The sequence below is a fragment of the Pituophis catenifer genome, unplaced genomic scaffold (assembly GCF_029215685.1).
Source record: "Pituophis catenifer annectens isolate HBS135680 unplaced genomic scaffold, rPitCat1.0.hap2 SCAF_13, whole genome shotgun sequence".
Lineage (NCBI taxonomy): Eukaryota > Metazoa > Chordata > Lepidosauria > Squamata > Colubridae > Pituophis > Pituophis catenifer.
Window position 1 is genome coordinate 3,922,700 of NW_027256893.1, and position 25,248 is coordinate 3,947,947.

The following is a 25,248-nucleotide window of genomic DNA, read 5'->3' on the forward strand; positions in this document are numbered from 1 at the left end:
AAAGTAACTCATGACTGTTTTTCGCAGTTACCACCTGCTCAGCGTGATCAAAATTCAGATGCTTGGCAGCAGATTCATACTTATGACCGTTGCCGCGTCCCGAGGTCAAGCGATCCCCATTTTGTGACTTCCTGGGGGAAGGGGGAAGCCAGATTCACTTAAAACAAACAGGTGACTTAACTTATCAACTGCAGTGATTCACTTAACAACCGTGGCAAGAAAGGTCGTACGGTGGGGCAACACTCGCTTAACAAGCGTCTCACTGAACGACAGAAATTTTGGGCTCGATTGTGGTCGTTAAGTCGAGGACACCTATAGCTTCAACTGGGGGTTCTGATTCACTTGTGGCCCTTCCTCACAACCCAGGCACTACCTAGGAACTGGGGGGGGGAGGGGAAAGAGACTGGTGACCAGTCCTTGCACTTACAACTGCTGTTTTGGACACGTGATCAAAATTTGCAATCAGCAAATATTTACTGCAATTGCAGGTTCCTGGGTTCGTGGCCTCGGCAGCCGGCATCCGACAGACAGAGTCAGTGGGGAAAGTTGGATTTGCTGAATGACTGTGTGATTCATTTAACAACTGTGGCAACAATGGTTGTGGAGTCAGGTGCGAGTCACGTAACAACTGCCCTGCTTTGCAGTTGCGATTGTCACCTTGTGAGCATGCAACCTAGTTCAGTGGAAGCGAACAAACCGGCTGACTCTGGACACGAAGGAAGGCTCCCGTGTTTCCAGCTGAGCCTGGAGTCCTTCAGCTTCTACCCATGGTTCTGGGCGATAAACGAAAGGGAGCCCCCAGGAAGGCCATCGCTTTGCTGCAAGCTCCCTTTGCTCTACCAGCAGCCCACAAGGTAAAGCACGAGGACAGGAAGGCAGCTTCAAAGGCCTGGAGCACTGCAAGGGCCCAAGGGAGGCTCCCCTCCCAGGAAGGAAAGAGACTGACGTGGCCCCATGTTTTTCTGGGGCCCCCTGGACAAACAGCCGGAGAGGAGGACTCCGCAACCCATTCAACCACTCCGGCCCATGAAAGCCAGGGAGCCCCAGGAGCAAGATGGGCAGCAGACAAATTGACTTCACAAAAACGGCAGTGATTGGCTTGAAAATGGCAGTGATTCGCTTAACAACTGCAGTGCTTCACCTGACAATCGCCGTGATTTGCCTGACAACTGCAGTGTTTCGCTTAACAGCTGCAGCGATTCATTTAACATCTGCAGTGATTCAATTGACATTGCAGTGATTCGCTTAACTGCAGCGATTCACTTAACACCTGCAGTGATTTGCTTAACTGCACTGATTCTCCTGACAACTGCAGTGGTTCATTTAACATATACAGTGATTTACTTAACTGCAGTGATTTACTTAACACCTGCAGTGATTTGCTTAACTGCAGTGATTCTCCTGACAACTGCAGTGGTTCATTTAACACCCGCAGTGATTCTCTTAACTGCAGTGATTCGATTGACATCTGCAGTGATTCACTTAACACCTGTAGTGATTTGCTTAACTGCAGTGATTTTCCTGACAACTGCAGTGGTTCATTTAACACCTGCAGTGATTTGCTTAACTGCAGTGATTTACCTGACAACTGCAGCAAAAAAAGGTTGTAAAATGGAGCAAAACTCACTTAACAACAGCCTTGCTTAGCAGTGGAAATTTTGGGCTCCATTGTGGTTGTAAGTTGAGGATTCCCTGTACTCCTCAGTTCCTCCTTGGAAACAAGGGTGCAAGAAGAGGCTTTTTCCTGGACATCCTACAAAATTCTATGCAAGGCACAATTTATTTGATGGGGCCCTGGAACCAGGCTTTATTTCAAATCAGTCTCACTCCTTACTCCTTACTGCAGGAAAACTGTGCGTGTCCACACAGGTGTGCATCTCCTGGCACTGTGCAAAGTTTACTGTGAGTCCACAACTCCAGGCACAAGCCACTGCTGCCATCTATTGGTAAGAATAAGCCATCTCTCACTTCTTTGTGTATCTCTTACTATACAGAAAGATCCTCGTGGACCAGTTTGCTGAAAGGAGCAGTAATAGGCTTTAAAACAGTGTTTCTCAACCTTGGAAGCTTGAAGATGGGTGGACTTCAACTCCCAGAATCCCCCAGCCAGCACTGCTGGCTGGGGGATTCTGGGAGTTGAAGTCCACCCATCTTCAAGCTTCCAAAGTTGAGAAACACTGCTTTAAAAGATCATATATAATAAAATAATAAATACATGCAACAAAAGGCAGCTAATCTTGGAGTCATGTTGAGGGAGGGAGGGAGGACGGGGTTTAACTCTTCCCCCAAATTTGCCAATAACTTCAACAGCTGCAGAACACGGAAATTTTTATAAAACTTTCTTAATTATTCAGTAAATATACAAAAATACACTTCTTCAGCTTCGTGGCTTGAAGGAAACTCTGACATGGTCTCTATGCTTCAGAGATGGTCGGCAAACCGAAATCCAGGCACCGAAGGATCTAATCGAAAGTGGGAGGGCTCAGTCCAGATTCCTGTCGGTACCACAAAGAATTTATAGGGAGCCAGAAACCATCGTTTCCATCGATGTGCATTTCAGCACCAAAAACACAGATAGCTCAGTCCTGAAATTGTTAATCCAAAGCCAAATATTGGCCCTGTTGTTTCAGAATCCAAGCCCCCTTTAAAAAAAATAAAATAAAATAATCTGCTCCTACATTTGTCAAATGAGTCAATTCCAGGGAAGCAATTACAGCTCAGCATCTTTGAAAAAAGGGTAATTTTCCAGTGGCAGGTGAGGTGAGGAAGAAAGTAAATACCTGCCACAGGATAGGTAAACCTCTCCAATTTCTCCAGGGTCCGTGCTGCAGTTGGGCACTCCCTTCCTCCCAAAGGACATGCTGATTCATTCAAGCATCCTACCCTGCAAAGATTGAAGACTTTTTTCGTGTCTTGGTAAAAATTATTTGTTCACTCTGATCTCCTCGTATAATCTCAAGACTTTAGAGGTCCGTCGAAAAAAGCAACTGATGTTGCAATGTTACTGGACAGAAGGCCTTCCAGAAGTACATGTTTTGGAGGGGGGGAAGACGCTGCCCCCCCCCCCCCGTTGTGAACTTTTCATCATACCAAGTTGCTCTTCAGCTTCCGTTCTCTCTTCTCTTCCGCTCGGTTAGCACAGAACATCCTCAAAAAGTTAGGCAACCACCAGGCACCGCATTTCACTTCTGTCAAGAGTGCCCTCAAGGAGACTGGCCATCCGTGTCAGAAGTCACCTGGGGCCTTCCTTGCCGGTCAGCAGGAGATCATCTGGCCTGGGAATGATCCAAGTCAAGCGCCGAAGATGGCCGGTCAGAAAGTGCTCTCCAGCAAGCAGTGGCAGCCGCAGCCCGTGGGACAGACTTCCTGGCTACGGAACCATTCCATCATGTGGCTGGTGTGCCCCCCGTGGCCGCAAGTCAGGCAGAAGTTGGAAGAGCCCCGCACGGCCACGTGGCAGATGGCACACTGGAAGGCAAAGCCTTTGCAGATGGCGCACTGAATGCCGCGCACTTCGCTGCGGCAGTAGCTGCAGAAGACGCCAAACTCTGCCAGGGGAGCAAGAGAGAAGGGGGGGAGTTGATTGGAGGGGGTGTCACAATTAAGCCCCAGTAAAATGGGGGGGGGGCAGTAAGGCCCAAACACTTAAAGGAGAAATGATACAAATGTGCTTTGAAAACAACCACTAACATTCCCTCCTTTCCCTTCTGAAACAGTATTTATATGAGCCAGCCGTGTGCGGCAGAAGCCAAAAAACCCAATGCAATCCTAAGTAGCATTAACAGAGGAATACAATCAAGATCAAGGGAGGTACTCATACCACTCTATAAAGCCTTAGTAAGACCACACCTAGAATACTGCATCCAGTTTTGGTCACCACACTATGAAAAAAGAGGTTGAGACTCTAGAAAAAGTGCAGAGAAGAGCAACAAAGATAATGAGGGGACTGGAGGCTAAAAAATATGAACGGTTGAGGAACTGTGCATGGTTAGTCTAGTGAAGAGAAGGACCAGTGGAGACAGGATAGCAGTCTTCCAATATTTATGGGGCTGCCACAGAGAGGAAGGGATCAAGCTATTCTCCAAAGCACCTTGAAGGCCAGACAAGGAATCATGGATGGAAACTGAACAAGGAGAGATTCAGCCTGGAAATAAGGAGAAATTTCCTGACAATGAGAACAATCAACCAGTGGAACAGAAGCTGCCTTCGGAAATTGTGGGAGCTTCATCCCTGGAGGCTTTCAAGAAGAGACTGGACTGCCATCTGTCAGAAATGATGTAGAGTCTCCTGCTTGGGCGGGGGGTTGGACTAGATGACCTACAAGGTCCCTTCCAGCTCTGTTAATCTGTATATAGCTGCCCAACTCACACCCAGCAACTGTGCAGGGTCTAGGACAACTCGCCACAGACAACTTGCTGTGGGACAAAACACAATTCACCACAGGACAGCTAGCTATGGCCAACTCAATCTGCTGCAGAACCAGAGTTCCACTAATATCGAAGAAATGGTGGAATGGAATCATTAAAGAAAGGATGCCAAAGGAGGGACAAAATGAAATGTCAAAAATTAAAATAATTTCTAACTATTCTAAATAATGAAATTGAATTGTTGAATTGTTCCACAGCATGATGTCCTGTGGCGAGTTGGCCCATTCTGACGCTGCACATACTCTCCTCAACAACAGATGCCCTTTTCAGCAATACAACCACGTCTGGGACACGAAGCTAAAGGAGACAAGGTCTTTCTTCCCAAAGTCAGCCTTACAGGTAGAAGTGCTGGAGGTGACCAGGCTGAGCCCGAGGGAGGGGGCAAACGCATCAGCTTGTAAGAGATCTACGGTCCAGCCCACCTTGAATGCCTCTCTTATCTCCCACTCATTTCCCTTGGCCGTTAGTAGTTCAGGCTCTTGTCAACAGTTTAAGCTTGCAATAAAACTTTATATTTGTTTGAACTGCCCGGATCTCCTGATTTTCCCAGCGCTTGACAAGCAGACAAAACAGGGAGTGCCTTGTTGCAAAAATTGTTACACAAGGCTGAACAAATGAACCATCTTCTACAAAGCTTCTCCAATTTCTCCGATTGGGAATGGGGTCCCTGTGGGTTTAAGGCTTGTGGAAAGGGTCACTCAGGGGGCTTCAGTCAGAGATCCCCACCCACAAGGCATCTCCGTGATTTTTCCCTGATCTTGAAAAAGGGCAGGACGGGGCTTTGGAGAGGATCAGCATGTAGGGAAACAGCTCACACATTCCAACATCTGGAAAAGGAAACTGCTTGTTTTGTCTTCCACTCTCAGGAAGGCCAGAGGTTGCTCGATGCATCCTTGGAGCTCAGTGCTCGCTTCCCATTCCGGTTTGAGGGATGGGTTCTCAGGACACCCTTTTGGCCTAGCTGAATCCCCCAATCCTCGGCTCCCCCGACAAAAAGGAAGCATCTCACCAGGCCAGATGCTCTCCAACAACAGGAAATACTGTAGCTGGGTTCAAATCAAGTCAGTGTTTATTATGGTCAGGGTGGATTTGATTTAAATCACATTGATTTAAATCACAATTTAAATCACTAGTAAAAAGGCTTGATTTAAATCAACTCGATTTAAATCATAATTTTTAAAGAGCAACTGTCATCTCTGCTGTGAAATTGTGTGAATGCATCAATGCAGTGCATGTTATCTCAGCTTCCGGAACTTGGATTCATTGAATGAGTTTACCAAAAATGTAAATATTGCAGAATATACAGCCTCGTGCTACATAACTAAGCTCCAGTTCTTGCTGAATAAACTAAATTGTTAATGTATCTTAAATAGAAAACTCTCTTTAGATAGAGTTTTATTCCAAAAGCATTTTATTAAAATAAATTTGATAAAAATAAAAAAAATCCGATTTAAATTTTAAAAATTCAATTTAAATTTTTTAAAAATAGATTTTTTAATTTTTTTAAAAAAAAATCATTGATTTTTATCCACCCTGATTACAGTCAAAGACAAGTTCAAAACACTCAAGGATTATCCAGTTAAAAATATTCCTGAATAAAATAATAAATAACAAATAAAATCTATATTAAAATCACAATTTGGCATCCAATCGGTCAGTTGTACACAAAAATAAAAACCCAGCATGGCCTAACTACTGTATAATAGAATATCACACTGTGAGGCCCGTAGTCATTAGATACTAAAGTGCAAGAGAATTTGATGCATGAATTGTGTAAAATCACCTGTTTCCGACATTATTTCCACATTGACTCTCTCCTGGATCAGTTTCCATCCATTATTCCTTGTATGACCTTCAGGTGCTTTGGAAAACAGGCAGCCCCTCAAATATTGGAAGACCGCTATCGTGTCTCCCCTGGTCCTTCTCTTCACTAGACTAGCCATGCAAGTCTAGCAAGTTCCTGCAACCGTTCATCCTATGTTTTAGCCTCCAGTCCCCTCATCATCCTGGTTGCTCTTCTCTGCACTCTTTCTAGAGTCTCAACCTCTTTTTTATAGTGTGGTGACCAAAACTGGATGCAGTACTCTAGGTGTGGTTTTACTAAGTTCACATGGGAGATATAATAAGTTTGCAGATTTGTGCGTTAACCTGGCAAGATTCCTGTCAATAAAGCTACTACTCTGAAATATTTCTTTTCCTAGGTTCCTTGGGACTGATGCTCTCTCTTATTTGAATGGCTCCCTCCATAAGCATCCCTGTTCAGCAGAGTCTAAAGGGGAAGAGATGGAAGAGTAGAACAGCTGACTGGATGGGGAGCTGCTGAACTGGAACTGCCGGGCCTTCTTTTCCCTTGAGGAGGACAGGTCCTTCCAGGGGGCCAAGACCTCTCACAGGAAGAGGACTGTTGTGATCCACCAGCAACCTGCGGCACTGGCAGCGGAGTTAAACAGTGAGGAGGCTGGGGAGGAACATGGGCCAGTCCTGGAGTCTGGGGAAGGCTCGGACGAGGGATCTGTGTCGGAGGAAGAGATGGGGCTAGGGCCATCTGGGAGCGATGCGCAGACTCCAGAGCCTCCAGAGTCGGACATCAGAGAAGCAGAGGAACAGAAGGAGCCTGTTCCTAGTGCGCGCATGCGCAGAGCTGCCAGAAGGCAAGAATGGTTAAAAGAAAAGGGACAACTCGGGAGTAAGGCCAGGAGATGATTGGCCCAGAAGGCTTAAAAGAGGAGCAAAGGCATGTGAGCCCTTTGCATGAAAGCAACGTTGTTAATTCAGTTCCCAGTCGGCATCTCTTTTTGATTTTGGACTCCCTGTGGCTTTGCCAAGTAGGTCTTTGGCAGCATGTCAAGGGAGATAAAGGTTGGTGATTATCCCGAAAGACTTCTCCGGAAGGATTTTTTGCAACTAATTGGGACTCAGCTGTGAATGAACGTAATTCACAGCTGTTGCAATAAAAGAGGTTTTTGGGACTACTCAGAACAAGGACTACCTACTGGGGACCCAGAGGCTTCAACTCACCAATTCCTTTATGAGGCTCGGGGGGGCAGGAAACAAACTTGAGGACTTCAGCACGTTTCTCTCGCAGGCCCCAGCGATACAGGATTTCTCCGTAGCACTTTTTAAAGTCATCAAACTGCTGCGTGTTGGCAGGATCCAGAAGCCTGGAGGACGAAATCCACAAACGGGCCTTTAGGTCCCTGATCGGGTTTCCACCCTTGCCTGGCTAATTTTCTTTGGCTCACGATTTTCAGTTCTGGCTTTGCATTATTGCAATATGCTTGATCTCTAATAAAACTATACCTGTCTACTCCACATTTCCTAGCTTACCAAGAAGTAGGCTGTGGTCTACTTTGTAGTTACAGCATTTCGCTGGCCTACTAATTTAGTTACTTTGCCAAAGAATGAAATAAGATTGGTTTGACACGGTCTGTTTTTAACAAACCCGTGCTGGCTACTAGTTATAACTGTTTCTAGATGTTCACACATCTGTTTTTTAATTATTTTTTTCCAGTATCTTCTATTCTCGACAAATGGAGCCAAGGATAGTTTTTATTTAGAAGTTTAAGTTGAGGCAGGTTTGACAGGAGGAAGCTCGCCCTCTTCAGTCATCTGGTCTTTCATGCTGTTTATAAGGAACAGTTTTGAATTGAGAATCTTCTCGTGTAATTAAAACAAAAACTGGACTGGGGTGAGATCTGGGTTACCGTCATTGTGTCAACAAAGTGGGCAATTTTTATCTGATTAGTTTGCCGAAATGTAGACGCAGCGCAAAGCTAAAGGATCTACCAGTTGCCAGCTACGAAGCCTAGTACTTCAATCCTTTCTTTGACGACTGAAATCTTTTTGTGTGAATGCCTCTGCACAAGAGCACCCAAAGTAATGATATCTAAAAATGTGAATTACATGGAGAAGAGGATCAGGAAAGCAAGACAGGCTCCTTCTAGAGCTGTGATGGCGAACCTGTGGCACGTGGAGCCATATTAGTGGGCACGCCAGCTCAGCTCTGGGGCTCATGCGCACGCCGGCCAGCTGATTTTCAGGCCTTCTGGGCCCACCAGAAGTAGGGAAACAGGCTGTTTCCTGCCTCTGGAGGGCCTGGGGGTGGGTGGGTGGGGAAGGCCCGTTTTTCTTTCTTACCTGGCTCCAGATCCTCTCTATTTATCTGGGAAGGGCGAAAACAGCCTTTCCCACCTCCTTGGAGGCCCTACGGAGGCTGAAAGGGCCCATTTCCCGACTTCCGGTGGGACAGGAAGTGACGTTTTTTCCTGTCCCCAGCCTCCAGAGACACCTAGAGAGGCTCCTCCAGACTCCTAGAGACTCCTAGAGAGGTTCTGGAGGCTGGGGACAGCAAAAAATGTCACTTCCTGTCCCACCGGGAGTTGGGAAATGGGCCCTTTCAGCCTCTGTAGGGCCTCCAAGGGAGTGGGAAAGGCTGTTTTCGCCGTTCCCAGTTACACAGAGAGGATCTGGAACCAGGTAAGAAAGAAAAACGGGCCTACTAGGCTATCATGTGCAAGGAGTGGGGGGGGGAGAAGGGGGTTGCACACGCATGCGCGTGGGCACGTGCACGCGCGACCCTCCCCCGCCCCCCCCCTCCTGGCACGCGATGGCAAAAAGGTTAGCCATCACTGTTCTAGAGTATCTATCTTCAAAGAAAGCAAAATTAAGCTCAAGCTCTGGTTCCTAAGCAGTTTAAGAGGTTCCCATAAGTCATCCAAGCTCCTCATGAAACCCAACACTTATCTGAAGGCACAAGACAGCTGAAACCAGAGGTCTGCAACCTTAAATACTCAAAGAGCCATTTGGACTCGTTCCCCACAGAAAAGAAAACACCGGGAGCCACAAAACCCTTCCCATGCCTGACTATTTCTTTAGCAGCCACAAAACTAGCATATGTAGTTGAATTAAATGTTTTATTTTCTTCTGAAGCTTTTCTTTTCTTGGATTTATCCATGGTTGGCCTACCGGGGGTTGAAAAGCTCAATAAATCGCGCACTGGCGGGTGTCGCACATTGGCAGTGGTGACACATATTTTGAGTGACAGGGTGAAAGAGCAGCAGACGGGTGAAAGAGCCACATGTGGCTCCAGAGCCGCAGGTTGCTGACCCCTGGCCTAAAGCAAGGATGGGTAACTATGGCAACTTATGGACCTATGGACTTTAACTCCCAGAATTCTGGGAGTTAAAGCCCATAGACCTTCAAAGTCATAGGTCATAAGGTTACCATAGTTGCCCACCCCAGCCTAAAGAGTCCACAAATCATATTTGAAACTGCAGCTCTTTACAACATCCCAAAGAGGTTGGGGGAGGGGGGAGGGCTCTCCATCATGGCCCCTTGTCTCCACCCAGCCAGGAAGTGGTTGGTGACTGGCTCTGCCCACCTTTTGTTCCTGTCATGCTGGTCTCTCTCTCGGTCCCGGGGATCAGCATACACCAAGTTCCCAAGGCGAAAATCGTCAGGCGAAGATTCGGCCCAGCCTAGCGTGTGTTCCATGTCTTTGTTGGCTACAAAAGTCAAAAGCTGATTAGCTGATCCTAGTGAGGGTGGTATCCAGCAAGAGAATCCCCCTCCCAGCCCAGCAACAAACATTTCTTCCAAAGAACCTTTCTTGCTTACAAGAAATTTACATTTTTCCCCCTGAAATCCATTCCTACTCCCACCCCATTCCAAGGGTGCTCATCCCAAATTGTATAGCTAAAAGTCTGAGAGATTCTCAGCCATCCAGGTCATGGTTGTCCCAAAGGTGCTTTTTCAGGAGCCAACTGGACTTCTCTTTTTTCCAGTTGCCTCCTGAAAAAGCACCTTTGGGATAATGAGACTAATGAATCCTTCAGCTAAATTAAACTGGAATGCCTTTAACAGAATGCCATCTCTCCTTTTCAAAAATGCCAGTCATAAGACAATAGAGGTACTCAAAGCAGTTACAGCACCCCCAAAGGTGGTGAATCTTTGTGATCCCAAAAATCAGAAAGGCGAAGCCCTCCAGGATACCACCCAGGTGGCAGAAGTGTGCCTACCTGTGTTCCAACTGCTGGTGCTCAGTCCAGGATCTGACATGCTGGAACAAGAGCCAGAGGAGGTAAAGCTGGGCTGTTGAGGGCAAAACAAGAGGAAATCACATCAGAATGTCTCCGCCAAAGGGCAGACCCTGGGCTGAGAGGGAAAAGAGCAAGAATGCAAATCGGCTCGTACGTATCGACTGTGGCTGGAGGGGTGCTGAGGAGCCAGGCCTGAGGAGGGGTTTGGAATTCCCTGCGGTCTGGATTGGGTCTCAAAGACGCTGCACAGCATAGCCAAGGTCTGCACATCGTGGAGCTGGCAGTAATGTGCCAACCTGCAGAGGGAAAGAAGAAGAAGAAGGAAAAAAAAAAACAGCCTTCAGCTAATTACAGGTTAAAATTTGGAAGAGAGAGGCTGGCTTTTCTGATCTGCTGATGACAAACCCAACTGCTAAATGTAACAGCGGAGAGTATTGCCTGCGCTCACACAGCAGCTTTCTGCCTGTAATTTACTATATTCAGCTCATGTTTAGGGCAGGAAGGAAGATGGATCTAACTTGATCGCTCCCCAGAAGAGGAAGGCTGGATATGTAAACCTTTACCTACTTACCTACCTACAGTATCATCTATCTGTCTTTCATCTATCTATCTATCTATCTATCTATCTATCTATCTATCTATCTATCTATCTATCTATCATCTGTCTGTCTGTCTGTCTCTTTTTCCTTCCTTCCTTTTCTTTCTTTCTCCCTTTCTTTCTATATAGCTATTGTCTGTCTGTCTGTCTGTCTGTCTGTCTATCCATCCATCTGTCTATCTCTCTCTCTTCCCTTCCTTCCTTTTCTTTCTTTCTCCCTTTCTTTCTATATAGCTATTGTCTGTCTGTCTGTCTGTCTGTCTGTCTATCTATCTATCTCTCTATCTCTCTATCTATTTCTCTCTATCTGTCCCTCCCTCCCTCCCTCCTTCTCTCCCTCCGTCTCATTTATTTGCCCCTTCTTGCTGTGGGGCTACTCTGGGCAACTTCCGTAAAACAGAAAAAAATGTAAATGTAACACTAGTAATTACTTCTACTACATTTCTCAGTGAATCTAAACCTGGCCTCTTGGTTTAAGGGTACAATATTGTGGGGAAGAAAGGAAACAGTCTTCTGTTATTACTAGTTACCACTGTTACTCTAAAAATCAGAATTCTTGTCCATTATTATCCCTCACAGCACTTGGAAATTTTTCACTCATTTTGAAAAGCTTGGTGTTAACCCAAAGAGTTCCAAGAAGCTACATTTCTATGCCTAATAGCGGTTTTCTTCTACGGTTTTGTCCACAAAATGGACCAAAGTTAAGTATTTTCTAAGTATGGCAAGGTAGGCCTCAAGTGCAGCAGGTCAGGTTAAAGAGTCTGGGAGGACACAGGTCAAATCATGAAGAAAAATGCCCAGCAGATCCAGTTTGGCTGCTTGCCCGGAGGCCAGGCTCTAAAGGAGAGCTTAGATGAAACTCTGTGTTATGGAGGGGGGTGGGATACATGGTTTTAGGGGTTCTGTGAGAGACTAAACTGAAGTTCACTTCAGTGCAGCCAACCTCCTATCATGAGGTCTGCCTCTTAATCTAGGACATACAGGTAGTCCTTGATTTACGACGACACTTGAGCCCAACATTTCTGTTGTTCAACGAGAGATTTGTTAAGCGAGTTTTGCTCCATTTTACGATCTTCCTTGTCACAGTTGTTAAGTGAATCACTGCAGTTGCTAAATTATGACAAGGTTGTTAAGTGAATCCGGCTTCCTCATTGGCTTTGCTTGTCAGAAAGTTGCAAAACGTGACCCCCGGGACACTGCAACCGTCATAAATTCGAGTCAGTTGCCAAGCGCCTGAATTTCTATCATGTGACCACGGGAAAAGCAGCAACAATTCGAAGTGTGAAAAAGAGTCAATAAGTCTATTTTTTCAGTGCCATTGTAACTTCGAACGGTCACTAAATGAACAGTTGCAAGTTAAGGACTACCTGTATTCATGGACATATTTCACAGCTTGAAAAAGTTTGGAAACCCCCGCTGTAAAGAATCCCATAATGTAATAAAAGGCCACAGTTTGGCATTTCCAAATAGGTTAATACGGTTACAGTTACACAATCTCGGAATGCCCCTTTTTCCCTTTTCAGTGTGAGTGCCAACCCAAACTTCCTAGGCAGTGACCCAAGAAACCAACACCCTGCAGATCTCCACAACAAGCAAACAGAGCAGCCGCTGCTGGGCCGCCCTCAAATGTTCCCCTTCCTCCTGCCTCCTTACAGAGACTCCAGGAGCTGGCGGCCGAAAGGGTGCTGGGCCCAGGGGGTCTCCAAGTCTGGGTCGGCGTTGGGATCCAGGCAGAGATCGGTCGCCACCGTGGCCAGGGACCAAACCTGGAAAAGAAGGCCACATCAGAGACATGCTGTTATAGGTGAAAACCTCAGATATGATTCGCCAGTCAATAGCACAAGCACTTAGACTTATATACTGCTTCACAGTGCTTTTACAGGCCTCTCTAAGCGGTTAACAGAGTCAGCCTATCGCCCCCAACAATCTGGGTCCTCATTTTACCCACCTTGGATGGATGGAAGGCTGAGTCAACCTCTTGAGCCATTGAGAATCAAACTCTTGGCAGTGGGCTAAGTTAGCCTGCAATATTGCATTCTAACAGGAAGGAAGGAAGGAAGGAAGGAAGGAAGGAAGGAAGGAAGGAAGGAAGGAAGGAAGGAAGGAAGGAAGGAAAGTAGCAATAATACGTAAGACTTATATACAACTTCATAGTGCTTCACAGCTTTCTCTAAGCAGTTTATACAGTCGGCAAATTGCCCCCAACAATTTGGGTCCTCATTTTATCCACCTTGGAAGGATGGAAGGCTGAGTCAACCTTGAGCCTGGTGAGATTTGAACTGCCAAATTGCAGGCAGCCGGCAGTCAGCAGAAGTAGCCTGCAGTACTGCACTCTAACCACTGCGCCACCACGGCTCATTCAGTCAAATCACAATCCATCTAATTAATTAAGATTTGCCCCCCCAAATAAAACCAGCCTAAAAATGACCACGATGCCGTCAAACTCAGCAAAAGAGCACTGTCTTGATTGCTTTCCAGAAACGAAACCACAGGACAAACAGGGCATCTCGATCTCTCTCATTTTCAGAGGGAGTTCTCTACTTGGAGATGACCCTGCACGATCCAGAGGGATCCCTCTCAAATGATATTCAGGAGGCCACTGGAGACCAGGCTGCTCTCCCAGGCCCCAAGATAGGGTGATGGTTGAACCTTTGTTGTCTGGGGGTTGGGTTATACACGGCAGTCCTCGACTTACAACCATTCATTTAGCAATTGTTCCAAGTTACAATCAGTCCTCATGGTTGCAACCATCGCAGCGTTGCCAGTCACGCGATCAAAACTTGGGGGAATCGGCAATCGGCGGGTGTTTACAATTGTTAAGATCATCACTTGCGACCATCCCAGCTGGCTTCCAATATGCAGTCAATGGGGGAAGCTGGATTCAATTAACGACTGCATGATTCACTGAACAATTGCAGTGTTTCACTTAAGAACCACGGCGGGGAAAAAAGGAAGTAAATGTTCTATCCATCTCTATCCTCAAATCCCTGAATTGGACAAGACCCTTGCAAAAGGAAGCTGGGGCGGGGAGGCAGGGGACTCTGCGAAGAGCAAAAAATCCAGTAGGTGAGGTCTGTCTGCGGGAGGCAGGAGGGAGATGTGGATTTTTGCTTAAAAAACAAGGGTCTCCAGTGACATCTCCCCCTCTCAGCTCAAGAGGGTCTCCAGACCGTCCTGTAGAGCAGTGGTCCCCAACCTTTCTGGCTTTGCGGACCGGTGGGGAGGGGAGAGGAAGTGGTTCCGTGTGAGTGGCAGATGTGTGCGCTTGCAGCTCTGTTTTTGTGAGTGGCGGGGACTCGTGTGCATATGTGAAGCTCCATTTGTGAAGCTTCACGTGCGTGTTTGAGTCCCCGCCAGTCGCGAAAATGGAGCTGTGCGCGTTCACCTGCCTCTTATGTGGCTCGGTTCCGAATGGGCCTCAGCCCAGTGCCCGGCCGTGACCCAGGGATTGGGGACAGCTGCTGTAGAGTGATGGAGAAGGAGCAGCACCTGCAAGAGGTCTCGGCGTCCCACTGTCAAGGCTGAGGCGGCGTTCTTCTGGCAGGTCTCCTGAATATCCACCACGTTTAGTCTGAAAGAGAAGAGGGGTTGCTGAGGGATGCACAGCCTGTTCTCCTTCGCAGGAATTCCAGCTGCCAGGTGGAGAACTTTAATTTCCCAGCACCTAGTCTATTGAAAAACAACAACAAAACCAACCTAGGGGAGAGCTTACATCAGGGGTTCCCAACTGGGGGTGGGAGATGATATTCCAGGGGGTGCGAAAACTTGGGTTTAGAAGTTTCAAAATTATAGTGCGGTGATGGCGAGCCTTTTCGGCACCAAGTGCCCAAACCAGAACATGTGTATGTGTGCATGTGTGCCAGAGCACCGAAAACCCAAAAACCAGCTGGTCAATGCACATGCATGCACTGGCCACCTGCTCTTTGGGTTTACAGTGCACATATGCGCACCAGCCACCTGGTCTTCGTGCGCGCCAGAGCGCCGGAAACCCAAAGACGAGGTGTCCAGCGCACGCATGTGCAGCAGCCAACTGGTCTTCAGGTTTCCAGTGCTCCGGCATGCGCAAAGACGAGCTGGCCAGCACACATGCACACGCCAGAAACCAGAAGAGCAGCTGGCGATGGCGTGTGTGCCCACAGAGGGCTCTGCGTGCCACCTCTGGCACGCGTGCCATAGGTTCGTCATCACGGTTATAGTGTATATATATGCATATAATTATTTATTTTTTTAAGGGTTGCAAGAATATATCAGAAGCATTCTGGGGACATGGAGTATAGAAAAAGTTGGGAACCCCTGGCTTACATTAAGCAAAGTGCTGTGCAAACAACCAGATCCACATGTGTAGAGATCAAGTTAACTACTTTGTTATACAGTTTGCCTATTATATGGAATCTCCCCAGTTTGACAGCCTTCTCTCGGGAACAATTGGATATGGTTCCAAGGAACCCAGGGGTGGGTCAGTTCTGGATCTCTTGCAATTGGGTATGGTCTCAAGGCTAAATTCTCAGGTTGGGGCCTCTCCCTTCCCTGGCTGGGTGTTTCCCTACAGGTCTTGTGCATTCCACGTGGCATAACCGAACATATTAGTTGGATTTGCATAGCGGGATGGCCCAGAAATATATATTTAGGGTTTTGGCTTAACAAGGCTGTGTGAAACCAGTCAATGCGGTTTGCAAGCAGCCTTTGAGGACGTGTTCTGAGCAAGTCCAGCCAATTCTGGTTTATGCAAGGTGCGTTATGGCTTGCATCATGTATGCACAACCCCAATCGGTAACATCAGGGACTGCCAGGCAAGCTGTTTCTTGAAAATTTATAATAAAATGAAAAGGGGAAAGGATTTCTATCGGGATGGGCAACATGTGCCAGTCCAAGAAGGGAGCATTCTGGGGAACTCTGTGGCGTTCTGTTCTTCCCTGGGCCTTCACTTTTTAGGGACGATGGGGCGCTTTAAGAAGTCAATCTTCTGAGCAGAAGCCAAATGCCTGGTCCTCAGGTAGATAAGCTCTTGGCACCCCTAAATTTCAGAATACAATCCTCCTGTGATTCCCCTCTTCTTCCCACTAGGATGAGGTGGCCGGGCCTGCCTCTCTCCAAAGGTAGCAATAGTAATAGCGATAGTACTTTTATATACTGCTTCGTACTGCTTTCCAGCCCGCTCTAAGCAGTTTACAGAGTCAGCGTCTTGCCCCCAACAATCTGGGTCCTCCTTTTATTGACCTCGGAAGGATGGAAGGCTGAGTCAACCTTGAGCCTGGTGAGATTCGAACTCCTTGCAGTGAGCAGAGTCAGGCTGCAATACTGCATTCGAACCGCCGCGCCACCATGGTACGAGATAAAACTATACAGGTACTCACATATACATCTCCCCTAATGATTTATGGACGGGGAGCAGGCAGGAGATATCCTGAATGATGACTTTGCCAGCTGCTTTGATGGGCCGGCTGCTGGCCTCGGTCCCCTCGCGTTTGCTCTTCCATCTCCTGGACTTCTGCAGGAGGAGAGATGTCTGTCAGGAATGGGGGAGGATGGAGAGCAGCCCAAATGCAACATCGTCAAGGATCGGAAAGCTTTGGGAACCAAATGATCCCTCCAGACTCTGCTCTACTTAGCCCACAAAAGAACAGCTACTATACCGAGGCTTCAGAAAACAGAAGGAAGGGCTGTGGTATTTTGGGGAGGGAGGGAGGCCTACAGAAGGGAGCTAAAGCAGGAACACAAGAACCATAAACTGAATCACACCACAGTCCAGTTAGCAGCAGATTGCCTAAGATGGGTTTTTCACACATACACCCCTAAAAAGAAACACAACACGCATAAATTCAGGACTGACCTTCTCCATGCAAAGCACGTGCTGTGCCATCAAGCTACAACAAGATTATCTCTGGAGAGACTGCAGGAAAGGACAACCTTCCAGTGGCCAAAGGTGGGTTTCTCCAAGGAAGACACCAATGCAACCTTTCCTGACTTGGAATAGTTAACTGTGCAGGGATTGTAACTCCCAGAATTCCTACTGAGCAGGGAAAGGCTGGTCTATTGCGTGCATTAGAAAGAGAATGGAAAGAAAGAGGCTTTCTGGGAATACAAAGGCTACAGCAACACAAAGCTGGCAAGAGAAATGAGAAGCAGCATCGCACAAGAACAAGCCGGCTTATTTATCTGGGGTTGCAAGTAACTCCTTACAGTTAAGAGCTTCAAAGATGGGATCTGCTGGTCATTTTACTCATCTCATTGGCTACAGTAGTGGCCAAAATGGTGGAAACCTTTTGGGGAAAGTGTATTTTTGAGGTTTGATGGCTAATAACACTTTTTTTTGGAGTTTCAAGATAATTATATTCCACTGCTGGAATGGCCTGGGAATAGCCCAGACCTTCACCCAATTGAAAATTTATGGAGCCGACTAAAGAAATTTGTTAGTCAGAAGTGCCCCAACAATAAAACCCAGTTAATAGAAGCAATCCTTCAATCTTGGTTTCACAGTAGAACAACTACAGAACTAAAAGACTTGGTTCACTCCATGGGAAGACGTTGTAAGGCCGTAATTCATGCTAAAGGTTTCCCAACTATTAACTGACATGGTGATAATTTTTGTATATCTCATTTTTTCTATGGTGATAATTTTTGTATATTTCATTTTTTTCTACGTGTTTCACTTTTCTTTATACTGTAACTGCTATTCTAATAACAAATCCTTCATAAAAGTGATTGCATTACATTCTTGATTCAATTATCTTTCCATCAATATATAATTTTATGGTATTACTGCAAAAAAAGTGGTGTTATTAGCTAGTTTGAGAAAATACATTTTTCCCAAAAGGTTTCCACAATTTTGGCCACTACTGTAGATTTTCTTTTCTTTTTTTTTAATTGAAAAAGTTTTACAAACAACAAATTTTTTCCTCATTTTTCCCCCCCATCCCTCCCCAACCCCCCCAAACCCTCCCTCCCCATGACTTTTTCATAGATTTTCCATATCATTAGATCAGTTCCAAGTGCCCCTAAGGAGGAAGGGAATGCAGGCAGAATAGGAGGAATGGTAGCAATTTAGCCACGTGCTCTGTGGGATCTCCTAGTTTTGACATCTAATTTGTAGGAGAAGGTAGATAAATGCCTTATAACAGGATAAATTTCCCAAAAGAGTTAACGTATTTCCCAATGACTAAAAGTTATTTATTTTCCAGGGCGGTAGGCAAGAAGGGGAATAACAATGGTGACCAGCGACCTTTAAAAATCTGCAAAAAGTCAGCAAAATGTGGCCCAGAACAACAATCCCTATATGGTGATTCCAGGTCATATTGGAGTGAGGAGACCTGCAACCCTATTCCGTAGATTTGGTTGCTTTGCCAGCAAATTTTGGCGGTGTAGTTTTGTGGGTACTGAAGGAGTTGCAAACAGGATGCCAGAAGCCTCTTACTCCTACCTTTAGGGTGCTGCACTCTAAAGTCTTGTTATAAGACTTGGAATAAAACCCTTTAGATTCATTTCCTGTCTGTGCAAAGGGTTTACATTCAAGGTGAGGACTTGGTACATTTCCCAGTTTCCTCTGCGATGTGCCAATGTTTGCTGCAGGGATTAAGAATGCATGCAGGCACAGAAAATCATGCAAAGCTCGTTTCCAAAAAGGTAAAGAGTGTATCAAAGGTCAAACTGCCGGTGCCACCATCACCAAGCAACTTCCAACATCTGGCTAGATATAGAAGAGTGTTGAAATATTTGGGATATGTGGTCTTTGGAGAAGTTTCCTGCTGTGAAAAGTTATAAGTATGACCTCACAGGAGGAAGTCACATGAAGTGATGCTGTGGTCGGAGTTCATGCCTCCCCCTGTGCATTTATGCAGCTGAAATTCTCACGCGCACCTTATGGACAATGGCAGGAATTTGTTAGCTGCTACTGCAGTCCTGTCATCTAAGCCTCCTTGGTTTCTGAATGTGCAGATTGGTATGTGTTCTGTGCTTAAAAGAGAGAGAGAGCATGAAGCAAAATTTGCAATTTATCCCTTCTTTTGCAAATCACGTATGCTTGCGTTAGATTTGTAATCCTGAATTCTTGTTCTGCCTGACAAGTCCTTCCATACTTAATTGACAGGAAGTTGACAGGGAAGATCAGAAAAGAAAATCCGTACTTTTACTGTATTCTCAGCCAATCTAACACAATCCTCTACGTTTCAAAAATAAATCACTTGGTGGTTAAAGTGGCCTCACAGCTCCACAGAGTATAAATCCACACTTGGAATTTCATGAGGTATCACATACAAACTTTCACCTTTAGTTAAAAGTGAAAAGAAATCAACGCAACAGAGCCTATCAACACGTATTTAATTGGGAGCTTGCAATTGGAGATATTTATCTTTAAAAAAAAAATAAAAACCACGATGCAGCCATGGTGGGAGTAGATTGCTCCTCCTATTTATACCCTAAATTTCCTTCTCCAAGTGTTTCTTAAAAATTAAAATAACATCTCTTGAAATCCAAAAACTGTTTGTGTTCTACAGAACAACATTTAGCACTTTTAGCTGCTCTGCAGACAAGAGTTGTCGCAATTAAAGGTGGGAAGCTAGTAACCCCTAATGCAGCCAGAAACATCCATTTTCCAGCAAATATGTTTTTGGCAGAGCCCAGACCTCATTGGCCAGCAATGATCTAGCCTGGCATGGAACCATGGAGGGCAGATATTACAAGACGGGCAAGGGCACTAATGTCTAAAGGATGTAAAGGCACAGGGGAAGGACGAACATCAGCAAACTGGAGTGCCTCGTCTTCTAGAATCAGGAAGAGGTTGCAGGAAAAGAGCTGTGTTAACTTAGGTAGGCGAATATCAGGCACCTGGTAGTCCCTTCTCTAACCAACCAATTTTATTTTAGAAGATCATACCTTTTTAGAAAAACAGTTAGGCAGAAAAAATGCTACCAGACTCCTTGGGATTGCTAGCATCGGAAAAGGGACGCCAGGAGAGGGATGCAAGTAGGGGCTGCATTCCACAAAACCAGGCCACCGTTCACGGAAAGAGACAGCCAAAGCGACAGAATTACGGATTGAGACAAGGAGCCAGCCCAAGAATAAGCCACTGGGGGTTTTTGTAGCACCCGTGAGGATCTTCACACAATCAGCAGAGCAGGTCACATACCGGGTCCTCCCGCTGCCTACAACTTCTTGGAGGAGCAAGCAAGAGGTGAAAACACTAGGATGCCCCTTGGCCAGTTTGGATGGGGAAGGAAATTGGCGTTAAAGATCTATGCTACCTTTTCTGGACTGGAGTGCATTTGCGATTGAGAAGTTTCCGGAAGGGGCTTTACGAAAACAACTTTGGCCCAAGAAAAAAAAAGGCTTTTAAGAGTGCAATGAGTGACTTCAATTTTTACCAGGTGGAAGACCCCAAAACAAGGAGAGAGATGCATAAACCAATGTTTAAGGGCTTAGCCACTTCCTCCAAAATCAGAATGATTGACACAACAAAAAAGACACAGCCCACCCTCTCGTTCCCAGTTCTGGCTAATGACCCCTTAGTCCTGCTGAGCTCCCTCTGTTAAATAGGACCCCAACTATTAACTGCCCTCCTAGCAGGGGTGAAATGCTCCCGGTTCGGACCTGATCGCTCGATCCGGTAGCAATGGCGGCCGGTGGTTCGGAGAACCGGTAGCAAAAATCCCTGCCCCCCCCCCATGCCCAACTGAGCTGCGCGATCATCAGAGGCTTTTTTTTTTTTACTTTTCAAAGCATTTTTTCTACAACCTCTTCAGCCAAAAAAATGCTTTTAAAAGTAAAAAAAATAAAAAGCCTCTGATGCTCGCACGGCACAGCTGGGATCGTCAGAGGCTTTTCAAAGCATTTTTTTCTGCAACCTCTTCGGCCGAAGAGGTTATAAGAAGAAATGCTTTTAAAAGCCTCTGATGATCCCAGCTGAGTTGCCTGATCGTCAGAGGCTTTTAAAAGCATTTTTTTACAACCTCTTCAGAGGTTGTAGAAAAAATGCTTTTAAAAGTTTAAAAAAAAAAAGTTGGCCATGCCCACCCAATTACATTACCCCCCTCACCAAGCCACGCCCACAGAACCGGTAGTAACAAATTTTACATTTCACCACTGCCTCCTAGCTACTTAGGATAGGTCACAGGTCAACAGCAGCAAAAGGGACAGACAAGGATTACGATGCTAAGATTGTCCCACTTCAGACGGGAAGGAAGAGGTTTCCAGAAGATTCCTCCAGGACTGACCACAGGCTAATATAATCCATTTTCTCTTTCACCCAGTTTTCCACAGGAAAGGGATTTAAGTTATTCTCAGTTTGGATAGTTGTTTGTTCATGTTGAAACTGTTGATGGCCTTCAGGAATGGCAAACCGCTTTTCGGTGGAAGCACTAATTCTGTACCCCGAGATACCATACCTTGCATGAGGAACATCTCAGAGGAAGAGGACCTAGATTTCAAGGCCATCATCTGTCTGGGGGCCAGAGTGATGCAATGGCCTAGAGGTGGAGCTCTCGTCTCACAATCAGGAGGCTGAGCGCTTGAGAATATATCTGCTGAATACAACTCCGCATTGGTGACAGGAAGGGCATCCGGCCAGTAAACACTAAGCTCCATTCAGTTGCTCAAGACTCCACCCCACAAGGGGTTAAGAGGTCTTTAAAAGAAGATGATGATGATGATCTATCTGGGGACCAGAAATGTGGCGAGAGGGGTAGAAGCACAAAGGGACACTTTGTGCTTCAACATGCTGTTAGTTGTTTAGGTATACCAGAGTTCTCCAACCTTTCAGATTTTGTGGGGTGGGTGGGGGTTTGGTTCCGTTCGAGAGGCAGGCAAGCAAGCACGCACGCAGCTCCATTTGTGCAAGGGGAGAGCACATGTGCCCGCTGCTCGTGCAAATGGAGTTGTTGTGCGTGTAAATGCCCACTGCTCGTGCAAATAGGGATGCATGCGTCCTGAATGCATGCGTTGCGTGCATTCGTCTGGATGCGTGTGTTCCGGTTCTGAACGGCTGAAGGCCTAGTAGTGGGCCATGGTCCAAGGGGGGTTCGGGACCCCTGGAGTCAACCATATTGCATGAATTGTGCTTTAGAAAACCCGGAAAAGTGGAGTTAAGGATGTCGTGTGGATCCCACATATATGTTACAGAGAGGACCTCACACAAGATTAAGAAGTACGCCCAATAAAATTATAAGGAGGATATTAACTTGGGTGCCTCAGCTACACTGAAAACTATTAGCAAAATAAAATCCACAGACTCCACTCAGCATGGAAAACCGCTCCCCCTTTCAAGAAAGTGGACGCCATTGATTTAACATTTAGGCCCGCTGTAAAATCACCATTTTCTGGATTTAGGGTTCCATGTGAATGACTCAAGTTTGCAGACTTTGCAAAGTGTATTCTCAGAGGGAGAGGTGAGGAAGTCCAAAGGCACTGGAGTCCCACTCTTAAAATAGCCAAAGATCCTGTTAGGCCACACCTGGAACTTCTAACTTGCATCAGGTATCTCCTCATGAGGAATTGCAATTACAACCAGGACAACGATTAAATCAAGTATGGCAGAATTGGGACCTCAGAGGAAAGTTGGGCAGGAAAGGCAACGCTCATATTACCTTCTCTTGAATTTGATCAGTTAAGATTCCACCCAGAGAGTTCCTAGGCCACCATTCTATCTCTTGGTTAGCCTAAATCTTTACCAGCCTAATTTTTTTTTAAAAAAAAGTTGCATATAGGTAGTCTTTGACTTATGGCCACAATTGAGTCCAAAATTCCTGTTGCTAAGCGAGACAGCTGTTGCGAGTTTTGCCCCACATTATGACCTTTGGGTTCACAGCTGTTAAGCGAATCACTGCAACTGTTGTTAGGAACATGGTTGTTAAGTGAATCTAGGTTGCCCATTGACTTTGCTTGCCAGAAGGTCGCCAAAGGGGATCACGTGACCCCCGGACACTGCAACCGTCATAGTCACATGCCAGTTGCCAAGCATCTGAACGTGGATCACGTGACCATGTGAATGCTTCAGCAGTCGTACGTGTGAAAAATGGTCATCAATCATTTTTTTCAGTGTCATTGCAACTTTGAACGGACACTAAATGAATGGTTATAAGTCAAGGACTACCTGTAATACCATACTGATTATATTATATTATATTATATTATATTATATTATATTATATTATATTATATTATATTATATTATATTATATTATATTATATTATTATATTATATATTAATTATATATTATATTATATTATATTATATTATATTATATTATATTATATTATATATTAATTATATATTATTATATTATATTATATTATATTATATTATATTATAATTATAATTATAATTATAATTATACCGTGTTTCCCCAAAAATAAGGCTGTCATATTTTTTTGAACCCTGAAATAAGCACTTGGCCTTATTTTCAGGGAGGTCTTATTATTTTGGGGCGCGTGGAGCAAGACGGGGCTCCTCTTGCCGTCTTACCTGATTTCCAGCTCTGTTTCCCTAACCCTAGCCAGAAGAAATGGCGGGGACCAGCTGTGAATGCAGTTAAATATTTTTGGAGAGGGCTTATTTTCGGGGAAGGCTTATTTTAGTGCATGCGCTCAAAAGCCTGATTGGGCTTATTATCAGGGAATGTCTTATTTTTGGGGAAACAGGGTATTATATTATATTAATTTATTTGATTCTTTTATTCGTTTTATTGTTTTAAATGAGGTTTTATAGTCTGTAAGCCGCCTTGAGTTGCCATGGGCGAAGAGGCGGCAATATGAATTCAATAAATAAATAAATTCAATAAATAAATTACATACATACATACTCTGGAGAGAAGGAAGCCCTTCTTCAGACTCATGGTTCTCCACTGTTGTTTCCAATTATAAGAAGTCCTCGACTTACAACAGTTCATTTAGTGACTGTTCAAAGTTACAATGGCACTGAAAAATGTGAGTTATGACCATTTTTCATACTTATGACCTTTGCAGCATCCCCATGATCATGTGATCAAAAGCCAGCTGCTTGGCAAGCGGTTCATTCTTATGACCTTTGCTGTTTTCCAGGGTCACGTGATCCGCTTTTTGCGACAAGCAAAATCAAGGGGGAAGCCAGATTCACTTAACAACGGGGCTGCTAACTTATCAACTGCAGTGATTCACTTAACAACTGTGGCAAGAAAGGTCGTAAAATGGGGCAAAAACTCACTTAACCAATGTCTCGCTTAACAACAGAAATTTTGGGGCTCCATTGTGGTCGTATGTCGACGACTACCTGTACTGCCAACCCTTAAATCAAGAGCAAACATTTTGTCCCAGATTTGGAATACTGGAAGGCCTGTTCTGAACATTTAAATGCTTCCCTTGCCACAGCAGGTGCAACCAGGCATGAAACTGTCAGAAGAAGATAAATGCCCCCCCTTCATCCTTTAACCTCACAGGTTACCTCAACTTTCTAGCTTGATGGATGCAGTTCCAAGTAAAGCACTGGTCATTTTTATTGTTTAAGGATGCTTACTGCCCCTAAACCAATTGCTTCTCAACTTCAGCAACTTTAGAATGTGTGGAGTCAACTCCCAGAATTCCGTTGCCCGCATGTCTGGCTAGGGAATTCTGGGAGTTGAAGTTCATACAGCAGGGGTGTCAAACTCAAGGCCAGATGTGGTCCGCAGTGTGCTTCAATCTGGCCCACAGGGCCATCCTGGAAACAGTGAAGGACCGGCCTGTGGTGCCTCTGCCATCAAAAACAGAGCTTGCGAGGGCTGCACACGAGCTCCGTTTTTGCTGGCAGAGGGTTGCAGGAGGCCGTCGCAGCTGAAAATGGAGTTTGGGAGCCTGTTTTCACTGGCAGAGCCCTCAGCCACCACAGCCACCCCTGACATGAGTGATGTCGAGCTGGCCACGCCCACCCTGGTCACACACACACCCAGCCCCCCCCCCCCCCCCCCCGAGGTCAAACACAACCCGGGATGCGGCCCTCAATGAGATCAAGTTTGACACCTGTTCTACAGGATGTGTAGCTAAGGGATTCTGGGAGTTGAAGTCTATACATCCTAAAGTATTTCTGGCTAAGGAATTCTGGGAGTTGAAGTCCATCTGGTATATCTCACAGTTGTTGAGGTTGAGAAACACAGCCTTAGAAGACTCGCCTTCCTATCCAAGTCCAGAATTATGCAATTTTTTTTTTTTAAATTGATTTATATGCCGCCCTTCTCCGGAGACTCAG

General features: G+C 45.6%; 1 protein-coding gene across 1 annotated transcript in view; it reads right to left on the reverse strand.

Annotated features, from left to right (window-relative positions):
* Positions 1-2,311: 2,311 nt before the first annotated feature.
* WDR59 (WD repeat domain 59) overlaps positions 2,312-25,248 on the reverse strand; it is an 80,586-nt gene continuing 57,649 nt past the window's right edge. Inside the window, 8 exon segments of the mRNA XM_070952916.1 lie at positions 2,312-3,548; positions 7,446-7,588; positions 9,808-9,931; positions 10,445-10,517; positions 10,620-10,761; positions 12,717-12,829; positions 14,553-14,634; positions 16,418-16,551. Of these exon segments, the coding sequence (XP_070809017.1) occupies positions 3,313-3,548; positions 7,446-7,588; positions 9,808-9,931; positions 10,445-10,517; positions 10,620-10,761; positions 12,717-12,829; positions 14,553-14,634; positions 16,418-16,551 (1,047 nt within the window). The 3' untranslated portion in view covers positions 2,312-3,312.